General features: G+C 49.8%; 7 protein-coding genes; 6 read left to right on the top strand and 1 right to left on the bottom strand.

The window, feature by feature from the left end:
• Positions 1-2,079: 2,079 nt before the first annotated feature.
• FFUJ_14559 (uncharacterized protein) lies at positions 2,080-3,703 on the top strand (the record flags this gene model as incomplete). XM_023576507.1 has 2 exons in its annotated part: positions 2,080-2,136; positions 2,189-3,703. 2 exons carry the CDS (start codon positions 2,080-2,082, stop codon positions 3,701-3,703), a joined length of 1,572 nt encoding a protein of 523 aa, XP_023429693.1.
• A 5,893-nt stretch (positions 3,704-9,596) lies between these two features.
• Positions 9,597-9,955, top strand: FFUJ_14558 (uncharacterized protein; the record flags this gene model as incomplete). XM_023576505.1 has 2 exons in its annotated part: positions 9,597-9,819; positions 9,858-9,955. 2 exons carry the CDS (start codon positions 9,597-9,599, stop codon positions 9,953-9,955), a joined length of 321 nt encoding a protein of 106 aa, XP_023429923.1.
• Positions 9,956-13,465: 3,510 nt separating this feature from the next.
• FFUJ_14557 (uncharacterized protein) lies at positions 13,466-13,765 on the top strand (the record flags this gene model as incomplete). The annotated part of the gene is made up of 1 exon (XM_023576504.1): positions 13,466-13,765. One exon carries the CDS (start codon positions 13,466-13,468, stop codon positions 13,763-13,765), a length of 300 nt encoding a protein of 99 aa, XP_023429922.1.
• A 1,746-nt stretch (positions 13,766-15,511) lies between these two features.
• Positions 15,512-18,280, top strand: FFUJ_14556 (related to cytosolic nonspecific dipeptidase; the record flags this gene model as incomplete). XM_023576503.1 has 2 exons in its annotated part: positions 15,512-16,549; positions 16,598-18,280. The coding sequence occupies 2 exons, from the start codon at positions 15,512-15,514 to the stop codon at positions 18,278-18,280; spliced, it is 2,721 nt and encodes a 906-aa protein (XP_023429921.1).
• Positions 18,281-19,318: 1,038 nt separating this feature from the next.
• Positions 19,319-20,200, top strand: FFUJ_14555 (uncharacterized protein; the record flags this gene model as incomplete). The annotated part of the gene is made up of 1 exon (XM_023576502.1): positions 19,319-20,200. The coding sequence occupies one exon, from the start codon at positions 19,319-19,321 to the stop codon at positions 20,198-20,200; it is 882 nt and encodes a 293-aa protein (XP_023429692.1).
• A 1,647-nt stretch (positions 20,201-21,847) lies between these two features.
• On the top strand, positions 21,848-22,890 carry FFUJ_14554 (related to 1-acyldihydroxyacetone-phosphate reductase; the record flags this gene model as incomplete). XM_023576501.1 has 4 exons in its annotated part: positions 21,848-21,882; positions 21,934-21,986; positions 22,039-22,207; positions 22,257-22,890. 4 exons carry the CDS (start codon positions 21,848-21,850, stop codon positions 22,888-22,890), a joined length of 891 nt encoding a protein of 296 aa, XP_023429691.1.
• A 291-nt stretch (positions 22,891-23,181) lies between these two features.
• FFUJ_14553 (related to zinc transporter) lies at positions 23,182-25,156 on the bottom strand (the record flags this gene model as incomplete). XM_023576500.1 has 8 exons in its annotated part: positions 23,182-23,690; positions 23,736-23,991; positions 24,037-24,271; positions 24,319-24,426; positions 24,471-24,578; positions 24,630-24,773; positions 24,818-24,922; positions 24,969-25,156. 8 exons carry the CDS (start codon positions 25,154-25,156, stop codon positions 23,182-23,184), a joined length of 1,653 nt encoding a protein of 550 aa, XP_023429690.1.
• Positions 25,157-25,360: the final 204 nt, after the last annotated feature.

Raw genomic sequence — 25,360 nt, 5'->3', positions numbered from 1 at the left:
AACGACACTCGTACGTACCGTTAACGTACGGTACGAACGGTACCCGACCTAGGGTAGGGGAAAGGAAGGTGTACGAAGACGACGACGTAAGAAGACGAGAGAGAGAGAGAGGAGAGGAGACTAGCTTCAGCCACAGAAGTCGTTGGCCAAGTGTGGCTCAGCCATTGAGTGATTGGGCTTGACCTCAACTTTCAGATTCATGCTAACATGCTCTCTTTCATCCCCGTGACCAACACAAAGAGGGAACATCCTGGCAGGCCGGCAGCACAAGATCGACAGCCCAGCATAACCCTTCACATCTCGTCTCGTACGGAAACGCATCCCCGCATGCCGGACCAGCCATCTTCTTTTCTTCCTTCTCCCAGGTTCTCCTGCTTCTAGTTCCTCCCTAATTGTCGGTATCGAGAGACCTCGATACCACCTACGTAGGCGGGCACGCCCTGTCGATATTTGATAGGGTGCCAGACAAACCACATGTGTGATGCGAATTGGCGCGCGCTGAAAGCCTTAGCGGGCCTCGACAGAGAGAGGAACGAAAAAAACAGGGATGTGCCCTGTTGGGATGCTATGCACAGGCGCCTGACGAAGGAGGTGGGCTCTTTGGCCAATCGGCAGAGACTCCAGGTGATGGAGGTGAGACGATATGGGCGTCAACTTGCGAGAGAACTGAGCTGGTATGAGAGGACGGGGGACTGTGATTTCGCTATCGTGTTGGAGATTCAGGTTTGAGTCTACATACAGGAGGTACAGTGAGTGACACGATATGTACCGAGGAAGAAGAGACTCTGGGAAGATACAATGATCGTCATACCGTAGGGTTCAAAGTGATTGAGTCAAATATCTTGATCACATCTCCATCTGCAATGCGATGCGGGATCCAACTGTAACACGACCTCATCATCGTGCAGCTTGTCACACTCTGGGCCAATTCGCTTACAGCTACTGTGCCTGAGAATCACTACCAGCCAGTCGCTCTCGATAGTCCAGTCCAGTTCAGCCAACCCGTCATTTAACAGCCCAATCCATCCATCCATCCCTTCCAATCCATGCCTGGGACAAACTCAAACCGATGTACCGTACCTGTTGATGTGAATGCACCTTGTGCATGTCCATCTGCCCACGGGGGATTTATTTGATTTGATACCTACAATTCTCTACCAGTATAACCACTTATCAACCCCTTTTTCCCCATCATCTTCCTCTTTTTTCTTTACTCTTATCCTACTCTTCACATCTGGGATTACCCTGCCCCTCTACTCCCGGGTTTTCCTCACCGACAAATCCACCGCCTCCAACAAGCTTAGCTTTTCCACTTTCACCTGTTTTCCCCTCCAGCTCCAGCTGTCTCCCAGACAAGACCCTTTTTTTTTCTTGTCCATTTCCATCAAGTGGACCGAACTCTCTGTTCCCCGGCGCCACCGCCTAGAAAACCAACTTACGTGCTCCGGTCTCTTGAGCCACAGCGAGCTAGTCCCCTGCAATTGAACCCCCGGAGGCCGCTGTACCGCAAAGCTCTGGGCTACCTCTTTCAGTGGTTATACCGGTACAAAGCAAGGAACCTGACCGACCCGACCTCATATTTTTCTCGGATTACCCATTTCTCATCTCTGTGTTCCCCGCCCACTTTTTTGATCTCTCAAACTCAACCCCACTGCGGATCACCCTCAGCTCATCCATCCATTCCAATTCCCACCGCGGGACCGGGAAAGCGTGAATCATTTATTCCATCGCGCTCCCTATTTCTTGTATAGGGGATCCTAGTCCTTGATCGGATCGTATCCTTCAAGAACGGGCTGGGCGTTGTTCGTGCTTGCCCTTGTCCTTGTATCTACCTTACCTCGTCAACTTCGTTGCGGTCTGAGTCTGAGTCTGTCGCATTGGCAAGCATCAGCTCCTTATATTGTCCTGTCCTGTCTGTCTGTCTCATCACGATCCAGAGATAGACATTCCGACAGACAAATAGAGAGAGCTGGCCTCCTCTCTTCGACATATATCCCGCGCATCTACAGCTCTTGCTCTCACTCCGTCGCACCTTTGCGACTTAAGAGCAGGACTTCGAAACCTACACCGCTGCCCAACATGGCGCTCGAGCAGACAATCACCATTGTTAACAACTCCGGCAAGATTATTAAGACCGTTTGTCATCCCTTTGCGCTTGCGCTTCCCAACCGTGGCTAACATTTCACAGGGCAAGCAGCTCTTTTCCATCTTCAAGGAAGCTCAGGGCAACTACAAAGACAAGAAGGCAGAGATCAAAGCCCAGCAGGGTGTGCAGCGCTCGCAATCCTTCGACGTCAATGCTCAGCCTCAAGCCTTTCCTGTAGAGCATTTTCAAATCGACGATGACCGCTCCCGATATTATCCTCCTCGCGCAGGTGACCAACGCAGCGAAGCTGGCTCACAACGCAGTCGCCGATCGCGAAGCGTCCACTCGCGACACCCCCGAGAGGACTTTGCCAGTCGCCGTGCGCTGACTCTTGACAACCTCGAGAGACACACGGAAATTTCCGCCACAGCTCCCAGCAAAGCTCCCACCCGAACTGTATACAAGGAGATCCCCATGGAGCTTGCCATGCCTCAGCGCAGTATGGCTCCCTCTGCCTACGGCGCTGGCCCTATGGTCCCCCGAAACCGATCGACCGGAGAACTAGTACAAATGAGGCCGCGCAAGGAAATCGACATGGACCTCGCCTATGGAAGCGTCCCCCCCGATCTGAAGGACCGCACCGATCTGGACCCGCAGTACTATGATGAGAAGCAGGCCATGGGCCTTGTTCACCGCGTAGAGGGTCTCCTAACCGAAGCCAAATGTATCCACCATTCGGCTACCACGACAATGGCCGAGCTCCAGAAGAACCCAGACCACGCGGCGGCCGTTGCGCTCTCGCTTGCTGAGTTGTCAAAGATGGTCAAGAAGACATCGCCCGCTTTTCTGGGTCTTCTCAAGAGTGGATCGCCAGCTGTCTTTTCTCTCTTATCGTCCCCGCAATTCTTGATTGGCACGAGTATCGCTGCTGGTGTCACTGTTATCTGCTTCGGAGGATGGAAGATCTTCCAGAGAATGAAGGAGGAGAAGGCGGCGCGGGAGGCCTTGGCGTATGAGGGTGTGCCTATGGATCGTCCTGCACCTCTGCGAACCCAGAGCGAGTACGGTGTCGAGTATGGCCCAGGTGTCGATGAGGCCCTCATCCTTGATGACGACTTGAGTTCAATTGAGACCTGGAGAAGAGGCATTGTGCCATATGGAGAGGATGAGAGTGAAGTCGACATGGAGCTTATCACACCCTTGGCCGACAGGGAGACAAGAAGTCGCTACGGAGGAGATGATTTCGATACGAAGTCCCGCCGAAGCACAAGAACAAGTAAAACACACGAGAGTTCACGAAGTCACAAGACACACCGAACAGACGACAGTCGCCGTAGCCATCGCAGCCACAGAAGTCGTCGTGATGACGACGACAGGAGTACACGGCGTGAGGATTACGCAGAGAGCATCGCCGACAGTGAGCGCAGTCATCGCTCATCAAGGAGTAAGCGTTCCGAGAGGATCGAGACGAGGTCAATCGACAGCCGAAGCAGCAGCCGACGAGACGACGAATCACAAGTCACTGTACGACCAAAGGTCAACCGCAACAACAGCAACATGCTCAAGGCCCTCTTCAAGAACAAGGAGAAGAAGGAGCGCTCTCTCGTCATGGCATAACGATCTCGCGGGATTTAATACCCCCCCATGTTACACATTTTCATTTCATCGTTTTTTGCATATTATTCTGGCGCATTTTTAAGACCGGTGGATGCCAACATCTACGGTAGACGAGACAAAGATTTACATTACATTTACGGACTTTTTTTCTCCTTCAAGTACAGATCATGGATGGGCTAAGAAGAATGCCCTTCCCACCAGCGATTTATTACCTTTCGTTTTTTGTTATTTCGTTTCCTTTTATGAATACTATGAAAGATTGCTCTTGCACACGCTTGAGTGGAGGTGGAATTATTGCATGACGCACGGAAGACAGATGACGGAGCTGTTTGCATTGGGTTGGGATTTTGGGAAGAGTTGTTTGTACTTAGGTAGCCCTGAGGGGCATTGTATACCAATAGATGAGAAGTTTTATGCTTCTTATTTGGATTGTTAAATTGTGTGCCCTTGCCTAAACATTCTGACGTTTGTCGTGACATTTTGATGATATCAGGTTTTGGTGGGGGTTTGTAACCGAGATGTGAAGTGTCTGTCATCATGCAGATTGACGATGGATGCGTTGGCCTCGCTAACATGCTTGCATTGCGTGACTGTTGCTTCGTCGTAATTGGTGTAGGGGCTGCTTGCCCTTTGCTTTGTGACGTTTACTATCGTGTAGCCCAATCATCTTGACTACAGTGGTGTTGAGCAAAGATGTCCGTTTGCCTCGATGTTGTCCATTCATTGCTTGCCAAAACCCACCCAAGACCTCACGTTTACAGCGAGTTTGGACCAAACTAGCTTGCCTAAAGTAGTTGGTGTTTAGTAAGAACGAAGATTGCCATGGAGCGATTTTATGTTTGCCATGCGGCTGCGTATGCAGTGCTGCATCAAAGCTTGTCCATGCTTGCAAACGGATTGACCCAAAGCACCACATTGTAAGTAGTAAATGCTTGAACAAACATGTAGATTTGATAGTACAGTAGAACAGTTGCCTTGCACTTGCCAAGCTTGTGACGATGATATCGGAGTTGTCGCTGTCTTTGCCTTGCTTCGTCCAAGGTGCCTAAAAGGGACATTCACTCAACGATTGTCATCTTGCCTATAATTGTAGTTGCACAAAATGGCATATACTCTGAGACAAGCGCCTTGGAGAGGATTTGTTTTTGAAACTGTCATCTTGTGACTGAAATGGATGACGTTGCTTGTGTCCCCGTACAAGTATAAATACCTCCTTTCTTCCCCGATACCTTTTTTTTTCTTTTTCATCACTTAAAGACAACTTTATTATATAGACTATCTGATCATTCCATTGGTGAGGCAACTCACAATCGACGTACAAATCCTTCATCAGTATCTTTTGGGAATCTCTCAGGCAGACCATACCGATCTCTCAAGTCAGTGATTATCACAAACAACATCCATCTCTGATGGCGGCAGCGTTGGTACGAGAGATGACGGAATCTCGCGGACCCGAGACTCCGACTATCAAGACAACGACCATGTCTCGGACTATACATAAATGACCCTTTGCAACAAGGTGTAGCTTCGGGGTCAGTACGTTGTCCCATCCATTGCCTTCATGAGTACCTATACTAACATTGGAGTCTTAGTTCAGAGGTTGCCGAACACAGCTTAGGCATAAATACCCGGGAAATTACAGTGCTAGCAATGCAACATGGTTAACCCCCTCTCGAAACCCATGCCTTATAAATACAACCCAGCGCATACCCGGTCACCGATACAAGGCCACAGGGAACGCCTTTAGTGAGGTGACCCTCGATCTCAAAGATATCTCGCAGCTCCAAAATGATGCCAAGGAGCTGCCATGTTGTTCTCGAAGAAATTCTTTGTCCACAGAAAAGAAAGCCACAGTCTCCGAGAACGTTGTCATCGTCGAGGACCTCAAGACCCCTCGCCTCTCCGAGAGTGTCATTGCCAAGCAGAAGTCATCAAGGCCCAGTATCACGGTCAGCAGCAAGACATTTCTCATTACCCTCGCTGGTTATAGATGAACCGAGATTGTCAACCGCGTCTTTCACCCTATTGCATGCGCTACTAGTGTTCGAGTTTGCACTACTGCTTGCTCCCTGTCTGAACACGACATTGATTGGGATGTGGTGTCCCAGTTCGCAATTTCCATGGCACCGGACAATATAGATGTCGGTAACTTCACCGCTAAGGGATGCAAGGCTCTCTACAGACACCCGCATGGGGCATATTTCCGACAGCATGTCTTTTTGCAACCGCTCTTTCGTCTTGAGACGGAGTCCTTTCTACCGCCTCGATATTGCATAGCAAGCTCGAGACACTTCGCCCTCTTGACAAGCCGACTGCACAACTTGTCGCCGTATTATAAACAAGTTCGAGTTATCCCCCTCAGACACAAATGTATATACAAAACACCTGTCGTCGACGGTGAGATCGATTTTCTGACGTCCGAAAACCTGAGCTGGAAGCAAGCTCTCGAAAAACATCGACTGCTATATCAGCTTCATGTTTAGATAGATATCTCAACCCTGATCTTACTGAGTCAATGCGAGTCTTTCGAAACTAATACCTGTATATTGCCTTTAGGGAATTGAATGGAAACCTGGGACATTCAACGCCTTTGCTGTAACTCAGGAAATGGGACAGCAAAGTATCCGCAGTCTTCTGGTCTCCGCGAGTGGGATCGAGCGGAAGACATACGGATTTGTGCAAGGTACTCAAAGCACGAACCTACACAACCTAGCCACTGCTGGTCGATCTAGAGATATTATATACGACTGTGGTGACTTCTAGGACGATTCAAATGAACTACCACAGAATGACAACACATGCAACAATTATATAACAGAATTTGACGGAGACTGCAACTTTTATGGCGCCAACGTTAGCGAATACTTTACAGTTACCTAAAAGAGAACATTTTATTCACCGGCAGTGCAATAAAACAGGTCGCTATGCACCTAACCGGGAGTGCAATGGTAGCGGCACTGGCTTCAGTCGACGCCGGCATTTGAAGGACCATGAAGCCTTCTCCTGTTCCTACTACTTGGACAACCATCACCTACTACCGCAACCCTTGAACGTATAATAATACGGAACTCACGTGGCCTGTCCTCAAGGCCCCGGAGGAGGGATCTGTGGTTGCGCTAGAGGCCATCAACGGATCACAAAATCTCGATGACGCAGATACCGTAGTATCAGACGACGAGACCGTTATGGAAGACAAAGAGAGCGCCCAGAAGGGTGCTAGTCTTCACACCAGAGATCTCTCCCGAGCCAACTACCACCAACCAGCCAGCGAACGAACCCGATGTTCCTTACTCCAACTTGGCTGGATTGGTCATCTAAGAGCAATTTCAGTGAATGAAGAAGAACCGGAAACATTCTTTGAACGTATCATTGGCTGAATCCAATGGTTATCTGATACTGAGGCGCGACTGCAGCATTTCATGATATGATGCTGCGAACGTCTGGACTTATCACCACTCTTTCCACAACATCTCCTCTGCCCACTCTAAAGACTACATCACTGTTGGTCTCTCGAGGTCTCGAAACATGCATAAGGAGATGAAGATGATATAGTCTACGTCCTATTTACTAGCATATGTAAGGAGATAGTCGCTGATGACGGACGGTACGATCGTCCTTATCTCTCGTTTCGGAAGAGAGAAATAAGTCAAGAATCGCTTCACAAAGCCCAAGCCTGAGTCTAAGGCAACCCTGGAACCTCCCCCAAAACAAGACTGGGTTGCACAGGTGTTAAATGATCCATCCACATTGGTCTTCACTAGGGCTTGTACCTCAAGGCATCCACGAAAAAGTGAAGAAATAGTTCAACAGCAGCATTAACGCCGTTATTCAGAAGTACAATCTCACTGATGAAGGTTGGCAATTCAAACTTGCGCGCTTTCATCAACCAACATGGCGGCGGCCGGTCAGATGAGTAGAGAAAAAGTATGCAGACACCAGATATGCCACCCCTTTCGTTTTCCGCCTATCCTGTGGGGTTATCTGGTAGCGAAACTTCGTGCCCATATATATAAGACGACAGATGAGATCAAGTCCACGTATAACTCTAAACTCAATCTCGATCTTGCATCCCGTTTGCACTCCGCGACTTCGCTCCCACAAAAACCTTCACTTCTCAAGAGACCCCGAACCAGGCCTTGTGACTTGCCGTGCCAGCCTATGGCGGCTTATTTGGCATGAAATCTACCGTGCGAAACAAGACTTGGGTTTAAGAGGCCTTGTGCAGGATCCCAAGGATAACAATGACCTAGACTACCATATGGCAATATGACTACTGCATCTAGTAACCTCGGCGATGAAGGCTCGAAGTCTCCAAACCCTCCTGGTTGAATCACCATGCGATCCCCTGCAGCTGCAGAACCCAAAGAGTACCGCACCCGTCACTTTCTCAATGTGACCATCCAGTAACCTACCATTTGCGGTGTGTATAGAGAGGAGAATGGCAAAGGAGACTTCTACAACGTCGGCAAATACATAGATAGCGAACATAAGATTCTGGCCTCAGTATTTATATACTAACCCGCTGTTTTATACCCACGAGAGGATTGGGTACCTGCTTTAGAGGACAGATTAGAAACCCCATGGACTGACGTCTTAACGATCCGCAACGCAGTCACAGAGTTCGACGACAGCGACGACAATCGCAGGATGCACTTTGAACGAACATAATAGCACGAGGGTGGCGGTCATATCCTGAATGCGGACCTAGTGAGGCCGAGATACGTGCCGCGAAGTAGATGTGCTACATCCAGGACCTCCTGAAGCGCAGTCTGGTCCCTCGTTGACCGCTCCATGGATGGTTCTTGCTGGCAGCCCTAATAAATGTCTAGCAATTGAAAGGATAGAGCACCCCAAAGATTCTGTACAAGACATTGGTTGGCTTTGAAGGTATGGGCATATTGTCTGCTGCTCCTTTGTGCCGAAAAGAAGATACACACGACAACATCAAAAGGTTAGCTCCACAGCATATTCCCCGACGGCTTCCGAATTCATCAACTATCTTCGATATTATCTTGATAGTGTGAGAAAGGAATAATTTACTGCCTAGGGCTCGAAAGTCCATGATATATATATATTGTTCTGGTTGCAACCCCAATGCCAACATAGGAGAGATCCTGGAAGGCTGCCACCGGAGCGGCTGCAGCTCTCGCCTTCAACGTTCGGCTCGGCTAGATTATCATACGGTAGCGTATGCCAGGTATGCTTCGACAGCCCCGGCTTGACCGCGGCTCGGCGGCATTTCATTATGCTGGCCGCCCCGTTCACGTTCCATGTGCCAGTAACCTCCAGTCCCTAAATATTGTCGATTCATACAATAAAGGAAGGCTGGTCTGGCAACTCTCCACGTACATGAGCATCGTCGACGATATCAGAAAATCAAATCGGGTGGAGCTTTGCACACGAAGTAGCAATCAACAGCTGCGGCACAATGGATCTGAAAGCTGGAATAGAACCCGATGACTCCAAAAGATGCGAGAGTTACCGCGCATATACCACAGTGCAGAACAAACTATTAAAGAAGAAGCTGGTCAGACGTCACAAAGCCCTTTGTCATGGCGAGAATTTTACGCTATATCAGGAACGACTCAATAAATATGTCACATCTCGTCGAACAAAAGACTCCATGACTGTGTTCAAGCCTTTCAATTGACGACAACATGCGTTTTCAGACAGCACAGCTAACCAAAAGACCCCTGCCGTATGTTTGCAAACCACACAGAGGAAAGCCAATTTCTTCCGAGGTCAAAAGTTATGAGAGGGGACTACAAAGAGGTCTTGGTTCATGTCATCGCCACCCTTATCAACCTTATTCGTACCGGGTTGAGCCGTCACGTCACCATCCACGAGATTCACATGGGTCTCATCTCTCCCAAGTGTATGTTTTGTGATGACTATGGACTCATCATATTCCTTCTGGCCAACACTCGAAGTCATCTGGCACCGGCACATGAAAGCTTCTAATGACCAATATAAGCCGTTAAGTTATAGACCTGCTATCATCCTATGCCCCAAGGCGCCCAAAGGAGATGAGCTTATCCTCAGCCCAAAGATGACAAAGGAGTACGTTGATGTCGGGCTGATTGTCGGAGATGTCCCTGAAAAGCACTCGAGAAAAGGTACTCCTACCAAGGGTACGCTGACCTTGAGTACTGAGGCGAGTCTGAGATCCCCGAGATCACCAAGGGCCAGGGTCTCGACATCAAGACCCTTGGAAAGGCCCCGAACTCTGGCATATGCCAGTATATAATCTAGGCTTGTATCTGAGCAGCATAGATAATAATACGCCCCTATCTTTTCTTTATTATCGGTATCTGTTTTCGGTCGAATAACCCTAGTCATGGATAACAGCGGCGTGACGATTGCCACGCCCCCAAGTCACCACCGCCATTGTCCAGAAAGCCCATGGCTTTTCAGGGCATATTGGATTCCACAATAGCCACACCCACGATGATGATCAAGACAAACACAATGGACCAGACCGTGAAGTGCTGGACTCCGGGCAATTCCGAGGATCGAGCATCAAATAACAGTGCAGAATTATTCAGAGATAGCCTAGAGAAAGCTTTCTATTTAGAATCATTTTCCTGTCTACGTACTAAAATGTAGTTGGGCGAGCCTCACAACAAGGCCAAGTTCAAGCAGGCGGACAGGATCATCGTCCTGCACAAACTGAATAAGAGCGGCGATGACTACCTCAGGCAGGCCACCACATACTGGGAGGACTACGTAACAGGCTCAGATAGCTATAAGGCCATGTATTCTGGACTCTCGGCATGTAAGATAGACGAGGAGGTCTCCGACCAGCCCGGCTTCGTCGATAGCCTGCGTGGCCGACGTATGTGAGATGAGCTCATCCGGCTCCAGGACAGTGCGCGCCCTTCACAAACATCAAGATTTATTTTCCCTTGATTATCAGGACGCATTCAAAAGGACCTGGATTTGCTTCCGAGAGAGGCCGGTATCAGTGATGCCGCGCATACTCTGGCGGTCATCGTCAGTCCCTAATGCTGCAGCTCATTGAGTATACCACACTTCAAAGAGACAGAAACAACCAACAACAATCGTCGCTTGAGAAGTGTACCGAGCCTGCCTTTACAAACTATTCAGCCGTAATGGATATGGATAAACAGATGACAGAAGATAGCGCCACACATCATGCAGAAGAACAGGACTCACTGGATAATGCCCCGACTAATTGGCATCTGCTGATAATTGACGCCGAAAAGATCCCAGACCGAATAGCATGAGTTTAGAAATACCATCGTGACGAAAAGTTTGATCTTACAGTTCCTGGGTTCAACGCCAGCTGTGGGAAGTCCCGATCATTGAACAGACAACTCTGAGAGTCTCTTTGAGGCACACAAGATGTTGCCACGGGGACGACTGACTATGATCTTCGCTGTGCCCCAAGCGGCTAGGAGCCTAGCATGACCGCTAAAGAAATGCCTGTGCATCTCCTGATTGTTACTGCTACACCCAATAGAAGCTTCGTTAGAACGTTCGCCAGAACAGTCCGACGGTGGTTACAGCTCAACACTCAGGAAACAGACCCTTCTGGAACGAGAAGCTGAGCAGAATGTATGGATGATCTTCCCAATCTCTCTGATGATAGCCTGACCTCTGGCTGGTGGTTCAAATCGGCGGCAGTAATTAACATAACTGTCATCAAAATGTATCTGCGGTATACATCAAATACTCAACGAGCAAGACATGGATCTCATCCTATCCCAGAAAAGTAGGCACACAAGAGAAGTCTCCTAGCATTTTGCAGCACATTTCGGTACACTCTTTCCAATGGTAATCTGTCCCCTGCTTCTGCAGTAGCGAACGACAATGCCGGGGTTCGATAACCAATGTCCACGAATGCGGCTCATACTAAGAGGTCGGCACGGTCTTCGGGTGCACACATGTCAAAACACAGATAGCGCATACAGCCAAGCTGGCCAAGAAGCTGGTCAGGAAGAGGATCAGCAGGACGCGGGCAATACGCCGTCTACCAAAAAAATCGAGCTCTCGGTCCGGCCTCGCCAAGAACATGACGACTCTGCTGCCATCGAGGATGACATCGCCGGCGATATCCATGACCTCCTCGAAGACTCCGACTCCAAACTATGAGGTAATAAAATCAGCATCACCAGTGATGCCGATACCCTACCCTCCTCCACGATAGAGACCGCACCACAGACGTCGAAACCCACTGCGAAGACGAAGACATCTCCGGCGACCTTGGCATGCTCCCCTAAATGCTAGTATTAGGTCCTACACGAAGTCTTCTGGTGTCATATATACACCTCATGGGGTCAGATTGAATCACTGTCATCCCAAACAGTGGCCGCAGTGCACATCAGTATCCAGCTCCTTTTCACTCACCACCAGGCTCAGCGCTTAGGAACAGTTGCGGACTCCCGAACCCAGGTATCCAGAGATATTTCGAGGACAGTCTGAGTATAGATGACGGCTTAGTTTGTTCATTATCGCGTTTAAAGCTGATGCAAAATATCAAGCGAGTGTCAACAAGACAGCCCTTGAGCGACGAGTAGCCAACAGCGATTGGATGAAGAGGTTCCAAGAGCAGCAGAAGAAGGACGGTAGGGGGATCGAATTGCTGAGTGATGATCAGATACTCCCAGATCCAGATGACCTGCCTGAAGGTTGTTTGCTGCGAAGAGAAGAAGAAAGTGGTATTGGTTTACTCCCTAGATATCCTGACCAGACTGTGCGAGCAGTTCAAGTTGGCTATGGCAGGCCAGCTAATTGACGCGCTCTACGAAACCGGCGCACACTCAGACCTCATCATTACCTGCTAGAATAACATAGCATCAAATCCGCAAAGCCATAGTATGCCCTCGCTCGCCATTCTTTACAGCGGTTTGAGGTGGAACAGTCATAGTCTGTGGACTTTGAGCATGATACGGGCCCCAGGAAAGAATTCCACCACGATATTGAACCCGCGATTGGGATCAAGAAGAAGATCCGACACCTATCTATGTAAATGCAACAGTTTTACGGAATGGTTGATGACGTCTGTCATCAGATGCATCAGATGATGGTCCAGAGGTTGAATCTTCGCCACAAGACTATATAATCCCGCCTAATTCACACCCTACTATCTCAGAGCCTCACCCTCCGGACGTCCCTCACAGTTCAGTTTCCAGCGCCCTCAAGATCGCCTAATGCGAAGTATTCACGATAGACCCCCACTATCGAACGGCCGAGCAAGCCCACATCGTATACAACTTCAACGACCCCGACGGCAAGTCCCATATCTTCATCGCCAATACCAGGATCCTCCACTCCAACTTCAACTTAGACGCCTCTTAGACTTAGTGTTAGGGTTAAGACACGACCGACCATGAAAAGCATTATGGCTACACCGTCGGTTCCTACTTCTCATACTACGCTGCCCACTTAGCGATCTTGAGACTGATGAGATGTCAGAGCTGTCTCTTCAGAGGGAATCCGAAAGCAAGAGAACATCTGCTCAAAGGATGTTCTCTTACCCATTTTGGCCCTAGCTAGCTTCCCTAATACACACATACCTTAGACCTCCGATTGTTGACACATCTGTTAGGCCGAGCTCTTCAAGGATGAGGATGTATTTCATCTGTCAGGCCCACGTTACCATCGGCGACACTCACGACGCTCTTACCTCTGCCAAGTGCGGGTTTTGTGATGACTATGGATCAATCTTTGAGAAATATTGGGCTAGACACGTCTCGAACGCCCACACTGAACTCCCGACGACAGTGTCAGTGAACCCCAATGGCCCAGGATATCGTCAAATGGCTGCCACGTCGTCTTCTAGAGAAGTTGGCACTGCGAGCGACCAAACTAAATAAGACTCTTGTTGGCCGTGGGACTGATATCAGCAAGTGGAAGCTTCTCGATAATACACCATCACTCATGTCGGCCACCACCTTCATCATCAAAGAAGAAGCGGCCGAGCATGCCCTCTACGGCACGCGGGCAGCGAGGGATCAACGACCAATGGCCCATGAGGTCTGGTTTCTGACAGTCTCGGAGTTGGAGACAGCAAATGGGCATTGTAACCATGATAGTTAAGGCATATGTGAGGCACTTCGGTTACTGGCCGGCCCACCAAAGTACTGTAGCCTTTCACGGACAGTCCTTCAACAAGACGGCGAGAATGCGCCATATTAGTGCTGATGATAGAGAATGCGACGGACCGAACGTGTTGATGACAAGAGGGCGCCAAAGCCTGAGTGTTGGGTCACGGTGACGATCGCGGGTACCGATCTGACGGAATCTGGGGTAAGGAAGCGCCAATGGCCGGAGAGTACGGGAATAAATATGATGTGAGCAGGGCCTTGTCGCGCAACTGATGTAAGACAGTAATTATTACATTGGGGGTTAAACCGAACATGATGGAAGGATAGAGTGTTAGATAGAAATACAAACCACAGGTTACACATCAAACGAACAAAACCTCCAGCCAAGACCTGAATGTGACCATAACAAGGATACTCACTCCCGATACGACGGCTCAGCGCATGCACCCTTATCCTAGCCCAGACTAACTAGCCCGGCCAGCTCCCGTCCGTCCCGCCCCCGATATCGCCAACAGCCGGACCCATGTCATGCCGCAGCCGGGCTGAAAGACGCTCAGGATCAGGATCAGGATCAGGGGTGGACTAAAATATCGGTGAGCCCAATGTCTCTTTGTTGCTTTGTATCTGTCTGTCTCTGAGACGCGCACACGTATACAGTACAGGTCGTACAGGTCACCTGGTTACCCTGCCTTATGTTATGTTGGGGGGCAGAAGCTTGTCTTGTCTTATCTTACTCCTTTTTCTCACCTGTATCTCTTCTCTCCATTAAATGAATCTCTTCGTTTAATATCATTTATTGTCTGCTGTTATGAGCGTTGTGACCATGTTTGACCCTTCTTTGAATGGTGGTGGTTGTACGGGATGTGCAAAGATCTTGGAGTATGAGAAGAGACAGGCCGTGGAGTTGCTGGTCAATTCTGACGATGGTAAGTGTTGCTCTCATATCGTTGACACTTGAGTCTCTCCTATCCCAGTATTATCCTTCATATCTGGTTCTCTGCCAAGCATGTACTCAAGGTCCAGTGACTTGGACCATTCATCAACTACACAAACATCTTCTCTACCCTCTGAACTCTCATCACGTCTTGAGCAAGTCTTCAGGCCTCTTCTGACTTACAATCACCAATATTCCCCGAAAGGCTAGTGCCGATTTACGGGGGCACCGGATCGTGTGGCTACTGATCCCGCAAGGCTGGCAAAGTGGCGGTGCACTCTTCAATGAACCAATCAGCGTTCCAACATGACAAAAGGCTGTGGCGTATTCGCCCATGATAGCCAGCAATTGAAAGCCAATCTCAACACTCTCGAGTGTTCAATTGCGAATGCTCAACCAAAAATGACACAATCGGGTTCAGCGACTTTGTCTGTGCTTTTTTGAAGCTTTGGTTCATTTCGTGGACTTTTTGCAAGGGAGAATAGGGAGAGACCCGGGGTTTGGCGATTGCGCAATCGCGTCATACCTGGCCCAATTTCTGAGCGGTCTCGGCGCTGGAGCTTCAGCGCTGACTCTTGTTATCTTGCTTATCCACAACACCACAGATCATAGTATTCGAGTTGGTGATAACTAAGAGTGCGTCCCTTGCGTCACCTACACATTCCCTCATTTTTATTTGCCTTTTTGAAAGCAATCGATCAGCACGTCATCGTTTTTCTCGAGACCCCTGTCTGCCCCTCCCTCGAGATCCTCCACCGCTGCTCCGACCTTCAAGCTAACAAGCAGCTTCCAGACACACTCACGATGCCTTCACGGACGGTATCACCGACAATGTCACCAGGTCCCTCGTCTCCGATTCTCTCACCCCTCGAAGCCCCTGAAGATCCTGCCACAAGCCCCGACCTCGTCCACTCGTTGTCCCATAGAAGCACCGTCCTCGCTCTCGCCGTGAGTCCACAGCATGAGACGATCTACGCCGGTACACAAGACGGAGAGATTGTAGCATGGTCTCTCGACACATTCCGACAAGTCCGCCGTGTCCAAGCCCACAAGCGTAGTGTCCTATCCTTATCGTTGTCGCCCGATGCGTCACTCCTGTTTTCCAGTGCTGGAGACCCCATCATCAATGTCTGGGATCCAAGCACCTTGACTCGACTTTACGAAATTTACGGCTCCTACGATGTCGGCGATATCTTTTGTACTGCATACAGCCCCCAACATGAGACATTATACATCGGTGCACAAAACGCCACCATTCAATGGGTTAGCCTCAACGACGTTACAGCTCGTGTGTCCCCCGAGTCACAGCAGCATCCTGATCGACGAAATCATCGCTTCTTCGACTCCAAAGCTGTTGGTGGCGGCGCAAGTACGCCTCGACGAAACGACGATCGATGGGGATTGATACCCAAAGCACACACTGTTCTCGAGATGCATGCAGGCTGCGTCAAAAACTTTGCCCACTATGGATATGTGTACTGTATGCTCATGGCCAAGGGACCAACAGTCGATGTTGGGACAGACGATGATGTCCTGATCTCTGGTGCGGGTGACGGCACAATCAAGCTTTGGAGTCTGGGGCATGCTGTTGAGGATGACGAGGAGCTTAGCGGTGGTATCCAAGAGATTATGACACTGGGCTCTGACGATGGCGAGTCTGTCCTATCTCTGGCACTCGATAGCTCGTTTTTGTATGCTGGCAAGCTTGACGGTATCGTTGAACTATGGGATCTCGATACTGCGCAGCGATTGAGGGTTATCAAGGCTCACGACTGCGATATTATGTCGATACAAATGGGCTGGGGATATTTGTGGACTGCCGCAACTAATGGTTGGGCCAGTGTGAGTACTCTTATCGATGATGCACAAACTTTCACTAACAGTTTCCAGAAATACAGTACCACCCACTACGGAAAATACCAACACGCCTCCTCTGGGGCCGTTCCCCAGAAGTATCAGTGCCTCCTGAGATGGGAAGCTCATCAGGGCAAGGTCCTTGCATCAGCTGTCACGAACTACAGGAACAAGCAATACTTTATCACCGGTGCCAACGATGACAACATCTCGATTTGGTCCATAGACACCGATAAGTGTAACAGTAAAGAGAAAGAAGTATCACAGGATTCGGACAACCTCTTACTATCGTCATTGCGAGAATTTGTGTCATACAAGACCGTCTCCTCTCGCCCTGAGTTTGCGGAAGACTGTCGCAAGGGAGCTACGTACCTTGGTGCTCTGTTCAAACGTCTCGGGGGTCATGTTGAGCTACTCAGCACCGAGAAGCACCACAACCCTGTCGTCTACGCCCATTTCTCGGCCAAAAAGGAGGCTGCTGAGAGACGGAAGCGAATTCTCTTCTACGGCCATTACGATGTTGTCGCTGCCGACAGCCGCAAAGGCAAATGGGAGACTGATCCATTCACGATGCAAGGAACTAACGGTTACCTGTATGGCCGTGGTGTCAGTGACAACAAGGGCCCCATCATCGCTGCGCTGTATGCAGTGACTGATTTGATGGAGAATCAGCAACTGGAGAACGATGTCATCTTCCTCATTGAGGGTGAGGAAGAGTTTGGATCATTAGGCTTTGAGGAAGCTGTCAAGAAGAATAAAGAGTTGATCGGCGAAGTGGATTACATCCTGCTTGCCAACAGTTATTGGTTAGACGACGAAGTTCCGTGCTTGACGTACGGTCTTCGTGGTGTTTTGCACACAACTGTGTGCGTTGATGCGCCTCGTCCAGATATCCACTCGGGCGTCGACGGCTCCTACATGATGAATGAGCCTCTTTCAGATCTTACTCAGATCCTTGGCAAGCTCAAGGGCCCTGGCAACCGGGTACAGATTCCCGGGTTCTACGATGGCATTCTTCCGGTGACACCTGAAGAGGAAGCGCGCTACGATGATATTGCCCAGATCTTGATCCGCAGTAATCCTGAAAAGGGCCCCGAAGAGAGGCTCAAACAGTCGCTTATGGCAAGGTGGCGCGAGCCCAATCTGACACTCCACAGATACAAGGTTTCTGGTCCTGATGGAAGTCTAGTAAGCAGTCATGCCAGTTCCCACATCAGTCTGCGCATGGTGCCAGGACAAGAAGTGGGCAACGTGATTGAAGCCCTCGTCAAGTTCCTTGAGAATGAGTTTTCTCAGCTTGAGTCACAGAACAAACTCACCATCAACGTCGACAACAGAGCTGAACCATGGCTTGGAGACCCTACCAATGCTATTTTCCAGACACTGGAGAAGGCCATCCTGGAGACATGGGATGAGTGTTTCGAAACGTCGCCTTCATCAGGAGAAGCTACACCCGAGCCCGAAAAGGCAGAAAAGTCCAAGGAGGAGGAAGTTCTCTCAGTCAAGACCAAGCTTGGCAAACCCCGTAAGCCGCTCTACATCCGCGAGGGTGGATCCATCCCAGCGATCAGATTCTTGGAGAAGGAATTTGGAGCTCCTGCAGCGCATCTGCCTTGCGGACAGTCAAGCGACTCGGCTCATCTGGACAACGAGCGGATATGTCTGCTGAACCTATTGAAGGCTCGTGAGATTTTTGGCAAGGTGTTCAGTCGATTGTAAGACGGGTGAGATGACGGGCGGGGCGGAAGTGAGATATGGAATTTGGTGTATTTTAAAAATGGAGAAATGTATGTAGAAGAATGATACCCTTGTTTGTGAGAGTCAAGCAATATCCTGGTGGGTGCATAGAAACCCACATGCCAGCTCAGCTCAGAGAAAAGGTAAGGCTGATTGATTGAGATCCTACGGAGTCAACGTTACCCTTTGGAGATCGCCTCACGTCCATAGTCTAAGCTTTTGCCAAGCCTTGATGTTCCGTAGGGCTGTGACTGATGATCAGTTCAGATGATAAATATTCTTGCCACGGATAAGTATATCATCCATTTATCAACAACGACTGACATTGTCTTGCTTCTCACACTCAAATCTTCTGTCATGAAACCGACATCGACACAAGCCACAGAGCCCCCGGCTGATGGATATCCGGCTGGTTCACCCTAAAATTAGCCCGAAAATCACCAATCAGGGCTCCCTCTAGACGATGTACTGCGCCATGGTCGGATGGGGCTTGGGAGGGTCGATCCTCGATTGCTGCTCACACCTGATGCTGAGATGGGTTTGGTGCTGACTGGAGGATCGACTAAGGTAATTAAATCAGACCAAACCAAACAGCTCATAGTCGCAGTGCTATTCCACTAATTCCGTCATCGTTTTTGGAGGTTCCGATAATTTAGACGCTAAAAAACCCCCCCCAGAACCCGGTTCCGTCTTCTTTCTGCCCCCTGTTTTTCCCTCCCTTCTCCTCTTTTTCGCATCATCACATTCGAACATTTAACTAAAACAAAACATCACCAGTCGTTATCTTGTTTCTTTTTTTTTCTGTCATTCGCTACAGTACGAGCTGGGAACTGTTGATTTTTTTTGTCTCTCCAAGTAATTATCTGTCTCGGCTTTTGAATGATTGATCAATCAGCAATTGTTTTGCATAATTAGCCCGGTTGGGTGGCTTTTTCAGCTGAAAACCAGGTTCCCGTCTTCTGAAGGGGGCCCTCCAAAGAATCACCAACCAACACGCATCCAGTCCAATTGGCATCAACCATGGCGTCGCGTTGGTTCACGCTCCTCCTCCTCCTAACGCCTTCATTGGCTCTCGACAACAATTTCGACTTCTACCCCAAGGGCGCGCAGAAATGTCTCTCCCAAGCCGCCGACGACGCCTCATGCACTGGCGCTGACAGCAAGGAGCTGAACTACTGCCTCTGCGGTCTTGGCAACTACAACAATGACTTCATCCTCGGCTCCGCTGCGTGCATCGGCAAGCAGTCGCCCGGCGATGTGGACGAGACGTACGATACCATGAACGAGGCGTGCTCCAATTCGCAGACGCCGATGAAGGTTACCAAGCAGGAGTATCAGGAGGCGGCGGAGAAGGGTGCGAGTGCGAGTACTACTACTGGTGCGGCTACCTCTTCGACTGCTTCTGCGACGGCGACCGATTCGGCGAGTACCACGAAAGACACAGCTGCTGCTACTACGACGAGCGCTGAGAACAACGACGATACGGGGTTGTCAACGGGCGCCACAGCGGGAGTAGCCGTTGGTGCAGCAGTTGGTGGTGCAGCGGTAGTAGGCCTCCTGGTGTGGTTCTGGATGCAGCGCCGTAGGAAGAACGCCGAGGAATCGCACCCCATGCTGCCCAACTACGAGAACCGCGACGGTTCACCCTATCAACCTACCGAGCCGAAACCAGCGTGGTCAGCAGCGGGTTCGCCGCAGCAAGCAACGGGGACACCGGATCCGAACGCGGGATTCTATAAACCTCCTGAGCCGGTGGAACTGCCTCCTGAGCCAGCGCCTGTTTATGAGATGGACGGGACGGGGACGGCGGTTGAGGCGGATTCTACGCCTGTTGATCCCCGGGGAAATAGGTCGCGATTGAGTTCGTCGCATTCGTCAATATCATCGGGCTGGAGGGATTAATGGGTTACAAAAGAATGAAGGAATAATGGTTCTGGATGGGTATGAATGAGGTTATAGCCTCGTGGAGTTTGGACGGTACAGGATGTATCATATCGGCTGCCATTTAGCGTAGATATTTGACGGTTTCACCATGTTTAGTTCTTTGATGAAGTGATGTTCGAATTTGTCACGATTGCGGCAGTCTCTGTTGCAGTCAACGGTCAATGAGAGGCTTCCTGTGATAAGAGATCCTCTCTTCATGGTGACACTATACTGCCTCAGAACTACCAGTGTCTACTTATCTCGCATCACAAGACCATTTGTAGCCTGTGAATGATAGGACAAGTTGGCGCAAGGACTCAGCATAGGCATCCAGCCGTTCATTCTTATTTGCACCAGCCTCGGGGTTCTGGTCAATCTTCGAAACGTCCTCGTTGCCTGTTGACTTCTCAAGGTCCGGCCCCCAAGTCTGCCTCCTTTCTTGCGCGATAAGGTTTGAAGCCTAATGCTTTATAGTGCAGGCGTTAAATGAAGATTATCACAATCCAGGTAAAGTTTGTTGTTGCCGACCGAAGAAACGGGAAGCGAAGTCCATTTTCGTCATATGATATCTTGCCGTCCCCGTTCATTCCGGTGCTGTTTTAACCAGATGCGGCTCCTGGTCGGCACTTGGTCTGCATTTCCTCTTTTTGCTGTCATTGCATGGTGGGTTTGAGCTGGGAGCCTTCGTCGGCGCCATTTTGTATCAAAAGGTTCTGACGAAATGGTCAGAAGGGTCTTGATCCGACAAGTCCGACAAAGCGCCCGTTTGGTGATGGGTTCGTGCAAGATCAAGTGTTTCCCTGGGCACAAGCTGAATTGGTGTTTATATGCACATATCCCTGGCACTGCTGACTACGTAATCTAGATCTTGACAATTTCCAATACTTCAGCCTGGTCACACGATCTGATCCTTCAAGGAACCTCGGCTGCCCCAGGTTGTTCCGTCGCCGTCCTCTGCATCCCATTGATGATCCTTCAATCTATCCAAGGAAGTTGGCATTGAGACCTTCATCTTGAGCTTGAAGATGTCTCAGCTTCCACTTTTATTGACACCGAGACCTTTTCTAAAAGTTTTAGATAAGACTATGAAAGTTGTACATGAAAATCATGTTCAACCCTTTGAATCAGAGGTTGTGAGTAAATGAGGCGCATCTTTGCATGTATTGTAGAGTACAGGGTAGCATTCAGACGCACATACGAGGCAACATGTTCCCCGCTTCAAAGCCAAAGAACTGTCTCCCCATCAAGCATAGTAACAAAGGGGAATTGATAAAAGTCCTGAGGCTGAGTTCACTGCTCAACTCAAGTCATTAGATCAAGATAGATACTCGCATTCGCACTCGATAATCGTACAGTGACACTGCCAACTCCCAACGCGAGCCCGCGGGCAGCGAAACCAAGTCAATCCTCAGTGGCTGAAACGTCCCAAATCGTGATCCACCACAGGTCTCGGCAATGGGGAAACAGCTCGGACCAATTTCACATGTTTTCACTTTACTTTAAGAGCTTCAATAGACCTCAATCGCAAGCTTCAACACCACGAGTATTTACTTGGTAGTAGTGCAGTGCCCACCTTCAACGAATCAACTTACAGCCTCTGTCAGATTTGGGAACTTGTCAGCAAAAATGGCCGAAAGAAAAACTTACGTTCTTATCACTGGGTAAAGCAATTGACCTCTAGATTTGTTGAGGATTGAAGCTGATGAGAGCAGATGCTCGCCTGGAGGTATCGGCCATTCTCTTGTTAATGAGTTTCATCGTCAGGGTGAGTCTGATGATTGGGGACATTTCGATTGAGTACTAACTCACTCTCACAGGCTGCCATGTCATTGCGACGGTGCGAAATACAGACATGATCAAGGATCTCGAAAAGCCTGGCGTCAGTGTCTTGCCTCTTGAGATCACCTCCGCCAAGAGTATTGAAGAGTGCAAAGAGAAGGTCTCTGAACTCACTGGTGGCCGTCTCGACATTCTCGTGAACAATGCGTAAGGTCACGCAATACACTCAGTATATGGCGCATACTGACTTTCCCAGTGGCCGAACTCACACCATTCCCTCCATTGACACAGACCTTGACGATGTTCGCCAAACATACGAGGTCAATGTCTTTGGTCCAATCCAGATGGTTTCAACCTTTGCGCCTCTCCTCATTGAAGCCCGTGGTCTTATCATCAACATCTCCAGCACATCCACCCTCGTCCCTTACATCTTCGGCGCCATCTACTCCTCCACTAAGGGCGCCATCAACGTCTGGTCCCGAGCCCTCCGCCTTGAACTGAAGCCCTTCAACGTGCGAGTCATGGTCGCAGTCACCGGAACAGTGCGGTCCAACATCGCCAGCCGGACACATCGATCTCTACCGCCTAACTCTCTGTACATGCCCATCAATGACTTTTTCCAGCGACGATTGACGTTCAGTCAGCGAACGGCCACCATGCCAACGGAGAGGTATGCGGAGAAGTTGGTGACCGCCGCGTTGAAGGGTGAGGGATATCTGGGCGGGTTGATTGGGGGTACACCTGATTGGTTCTACGCAGGAGGGATGGCGACCAAGACTTGGATTCTGTCGTGTTTGCCTAATTGGGTGAACGAGACGGTTATTGGCATCTTCTTTGGCATCGGAGGCTTGACCAAGAAGATCCAAGCTGCGCGCGCAAAGAGAGACTAGACAGAAGGTTGAACTTGGGATAATGGAGGATGAGACGTGATCACGGCAGAGTATAAGGCGCTGAGAATTGGGTTCATTGAACCCATTCCGTACATCACCTGTGAGGAACGCTGGAAAGTATAAGTCACTAAGCTCCCAGGGAGCGACAAAGTGTACAGGAGAATTGATTGCTGTATACTGTATGTGTATGCGGCTTGTTTCTATATCTCTCAATGAGTGATCTTCTTGACTACTGCGATGGACGTCACTGGTGTCGCATCGCGATCTCCATGTATTCTAACGACCGACCGTTTAAGCCCACTTTCCAAGCAAGCTCATGAGAACCATGCCGCAAACCAAACCAAATAGAGCCAAAAGCGTAGTAAGGAGGCTAGCATCGGTGAGTTCACCTCCCAGCATCCAGTCATGAGCCCACATCTCAACCAGACCAACCCAGACAAGGATGCCAGCGGACAAAGCATCCAGAGTGCCAATCGCGATCAAGGTAGCAGGGTCGTTTCCGTTAAAGACGTTCAGAACACCGATACCAATGGCCATGCCGATGGGGGTGACGATGGCGAAGCCAGAAGCAAGGACGAGTTTCTTCCACAGAGGTACAGTAGATGTTCCAGTTCGTTCAACGGTTGGAGGTGGTGTAGAGTGCGAGTGAGAGTGACTTAGGGCGAGGGGTATTTGACCATAGCCAAGCGAGGCGATTCGTGTACCGAGGGCGATACCTTCAAAAAGCTGGTGGAAGATGATGACGATTGAGAGGGTGATGAAGAAGGAGTCTCCTGCTACAACAAGTGTGATTCCGATGACTGAGACGTTAGTTGGGGTACATAGCAAGAGGGTGATGGACGTACGAATCGAGTGGAAGATGATACCAGCTTCCATGATGCTAATGTTGGCCATCTCGGCTTTCTCAATAGCCTTGGGCGACAAGTAAGCCGAATCGGTTTCGGTCTTCTTGGTCAACTGCCATCGCATAGCGCGCTGAACACAGAACTCGATAAGGAACGAAATGAAGAGACCAGCCATGACGATAGCAGCAGTGGTAGCTTCGTATTGCAGCTCGCCCAGACATTCGTTACCAAACATCATGGACGCATGGGTGAACAACTTCAACGGTCAATTATTGTCTCCAAGGGGAGTAGATAAACGTACGTGAACAAAAGCAGTGGAGATAATAATTCCAGTACCGAATTGCTTGAGAATCGTGAGGACAAGGTTGGATCGCACGGGAACAAACGTCGACATGAGGATCGGTCCAAAGACACCAACAGCGCTGGCGACCAGAACGACGAACAACATTCCTATGCGAATGCCAATCCTGTAGTCTCTGTCTTTACGACCGCAGTCTCGCGTACCGCTCTCTTCGGAGCCACCGCCAACGCAGTGCCTGTCGCAAGTTAGTCAAGGCTTCGAATGGAAGAAGGGGTTACGAACTCGACGCCGGCGTGGAAATGGCAATGTTCTTGCTGAGGGTCTGCTTTACCGGATTCGACATCTTCGGCTGGGAGGATGGGAGCTTCGCCGTCGTCGGACATGCAGTAACTAAAATTGTTAGTAGGAGTTGGCAGCGTCGAAGAGCAACGTACGTTTCTTCGCCATGGCTGTGGCAGCTCGTGAGTTGGGCGGGATACTCCTCGGTGTTGGTGATGGTAGTTTGGACGTAGTACTCTGATGAGCTGGGGCCCATGCAGTAGCTGGTCTTGTTAGGCACGAATGTTCTACTAATAGTGGAAGAGCGAACTTACAGAGAAGCCTCGCTCAGGTGGCAATCTGACACGGCAGTGATCTCATCATTCTTCGCAGCAGCAGTTTCTTTGGCGGCCTGGGTAGTGGCTGTAGCACCTTCCACGAGGACTTGGACTTCTCCGCCGTTGGGATTCATGCAGTATCTGACCAGTCAGCGGCGCCAGAATGATAAGAATAAAGAACATACGTGTCTGAACCGTGGCTGTGACAATCTGTGTACGAAGTAGGAGGATCCTTAGTCATGGTAGCCTCGAGAACGATCTGATACTCGTCTGAGCCATCCATACAGAACCTGAATTGTCAGTACATCTTGCGATAACGATAAAGGAGGCACTTACTGAGTAGGACCATGCATATGACAGCCCGTCAAGCTCTCAAAGTCAATACCAGTCTTGGTCGCAGTAGCAGACGCCTGTCTCTTGACAGCTCCTGGGTTCGCCGTCGCAGAGACAGCGACGACGAAGAGGAGAGACCCAGCGATCATAGTGGCACGACGGCTCTCGAAGAAACTCTTGACACGAGCCATGATGGAGATTTGCATATGAGTTGAATGATGCTGGAAGAACGAATAAACTCTGGATGTTTAAGCGTATTATGTATAGCTACTGGGAGAGGCGACCTCACTTAGCGTGGGGGATTAGGTGAACATCAAGGTCCTCTCTTTGTCAGTGAAACTCCAGCAGGGCTCTTGGCAGCGAGCAAAAAGAACCGTGGGGCGACTTTGAGATGA

The sequence above is a fragment of the Fusarium fujikuroi genome, chromosome FFUJ_chr04 (genome assembly GCF_900079805.1).
Source record: "Fusarium fujikuroi IMI 58289 draft genome, chromosome FFUJ_chr04".
NCBI lineage: Eukaryota > Fungi > Ascomycota > Sordariomycetes > Hypocreales > Nectriaceae > Fusarium > Fusarium fujikuroi.
Note: the sequence above shows the minus strand (reverse complement) of the source record. Positions and strands in the feature narration are given on the sequence as shown.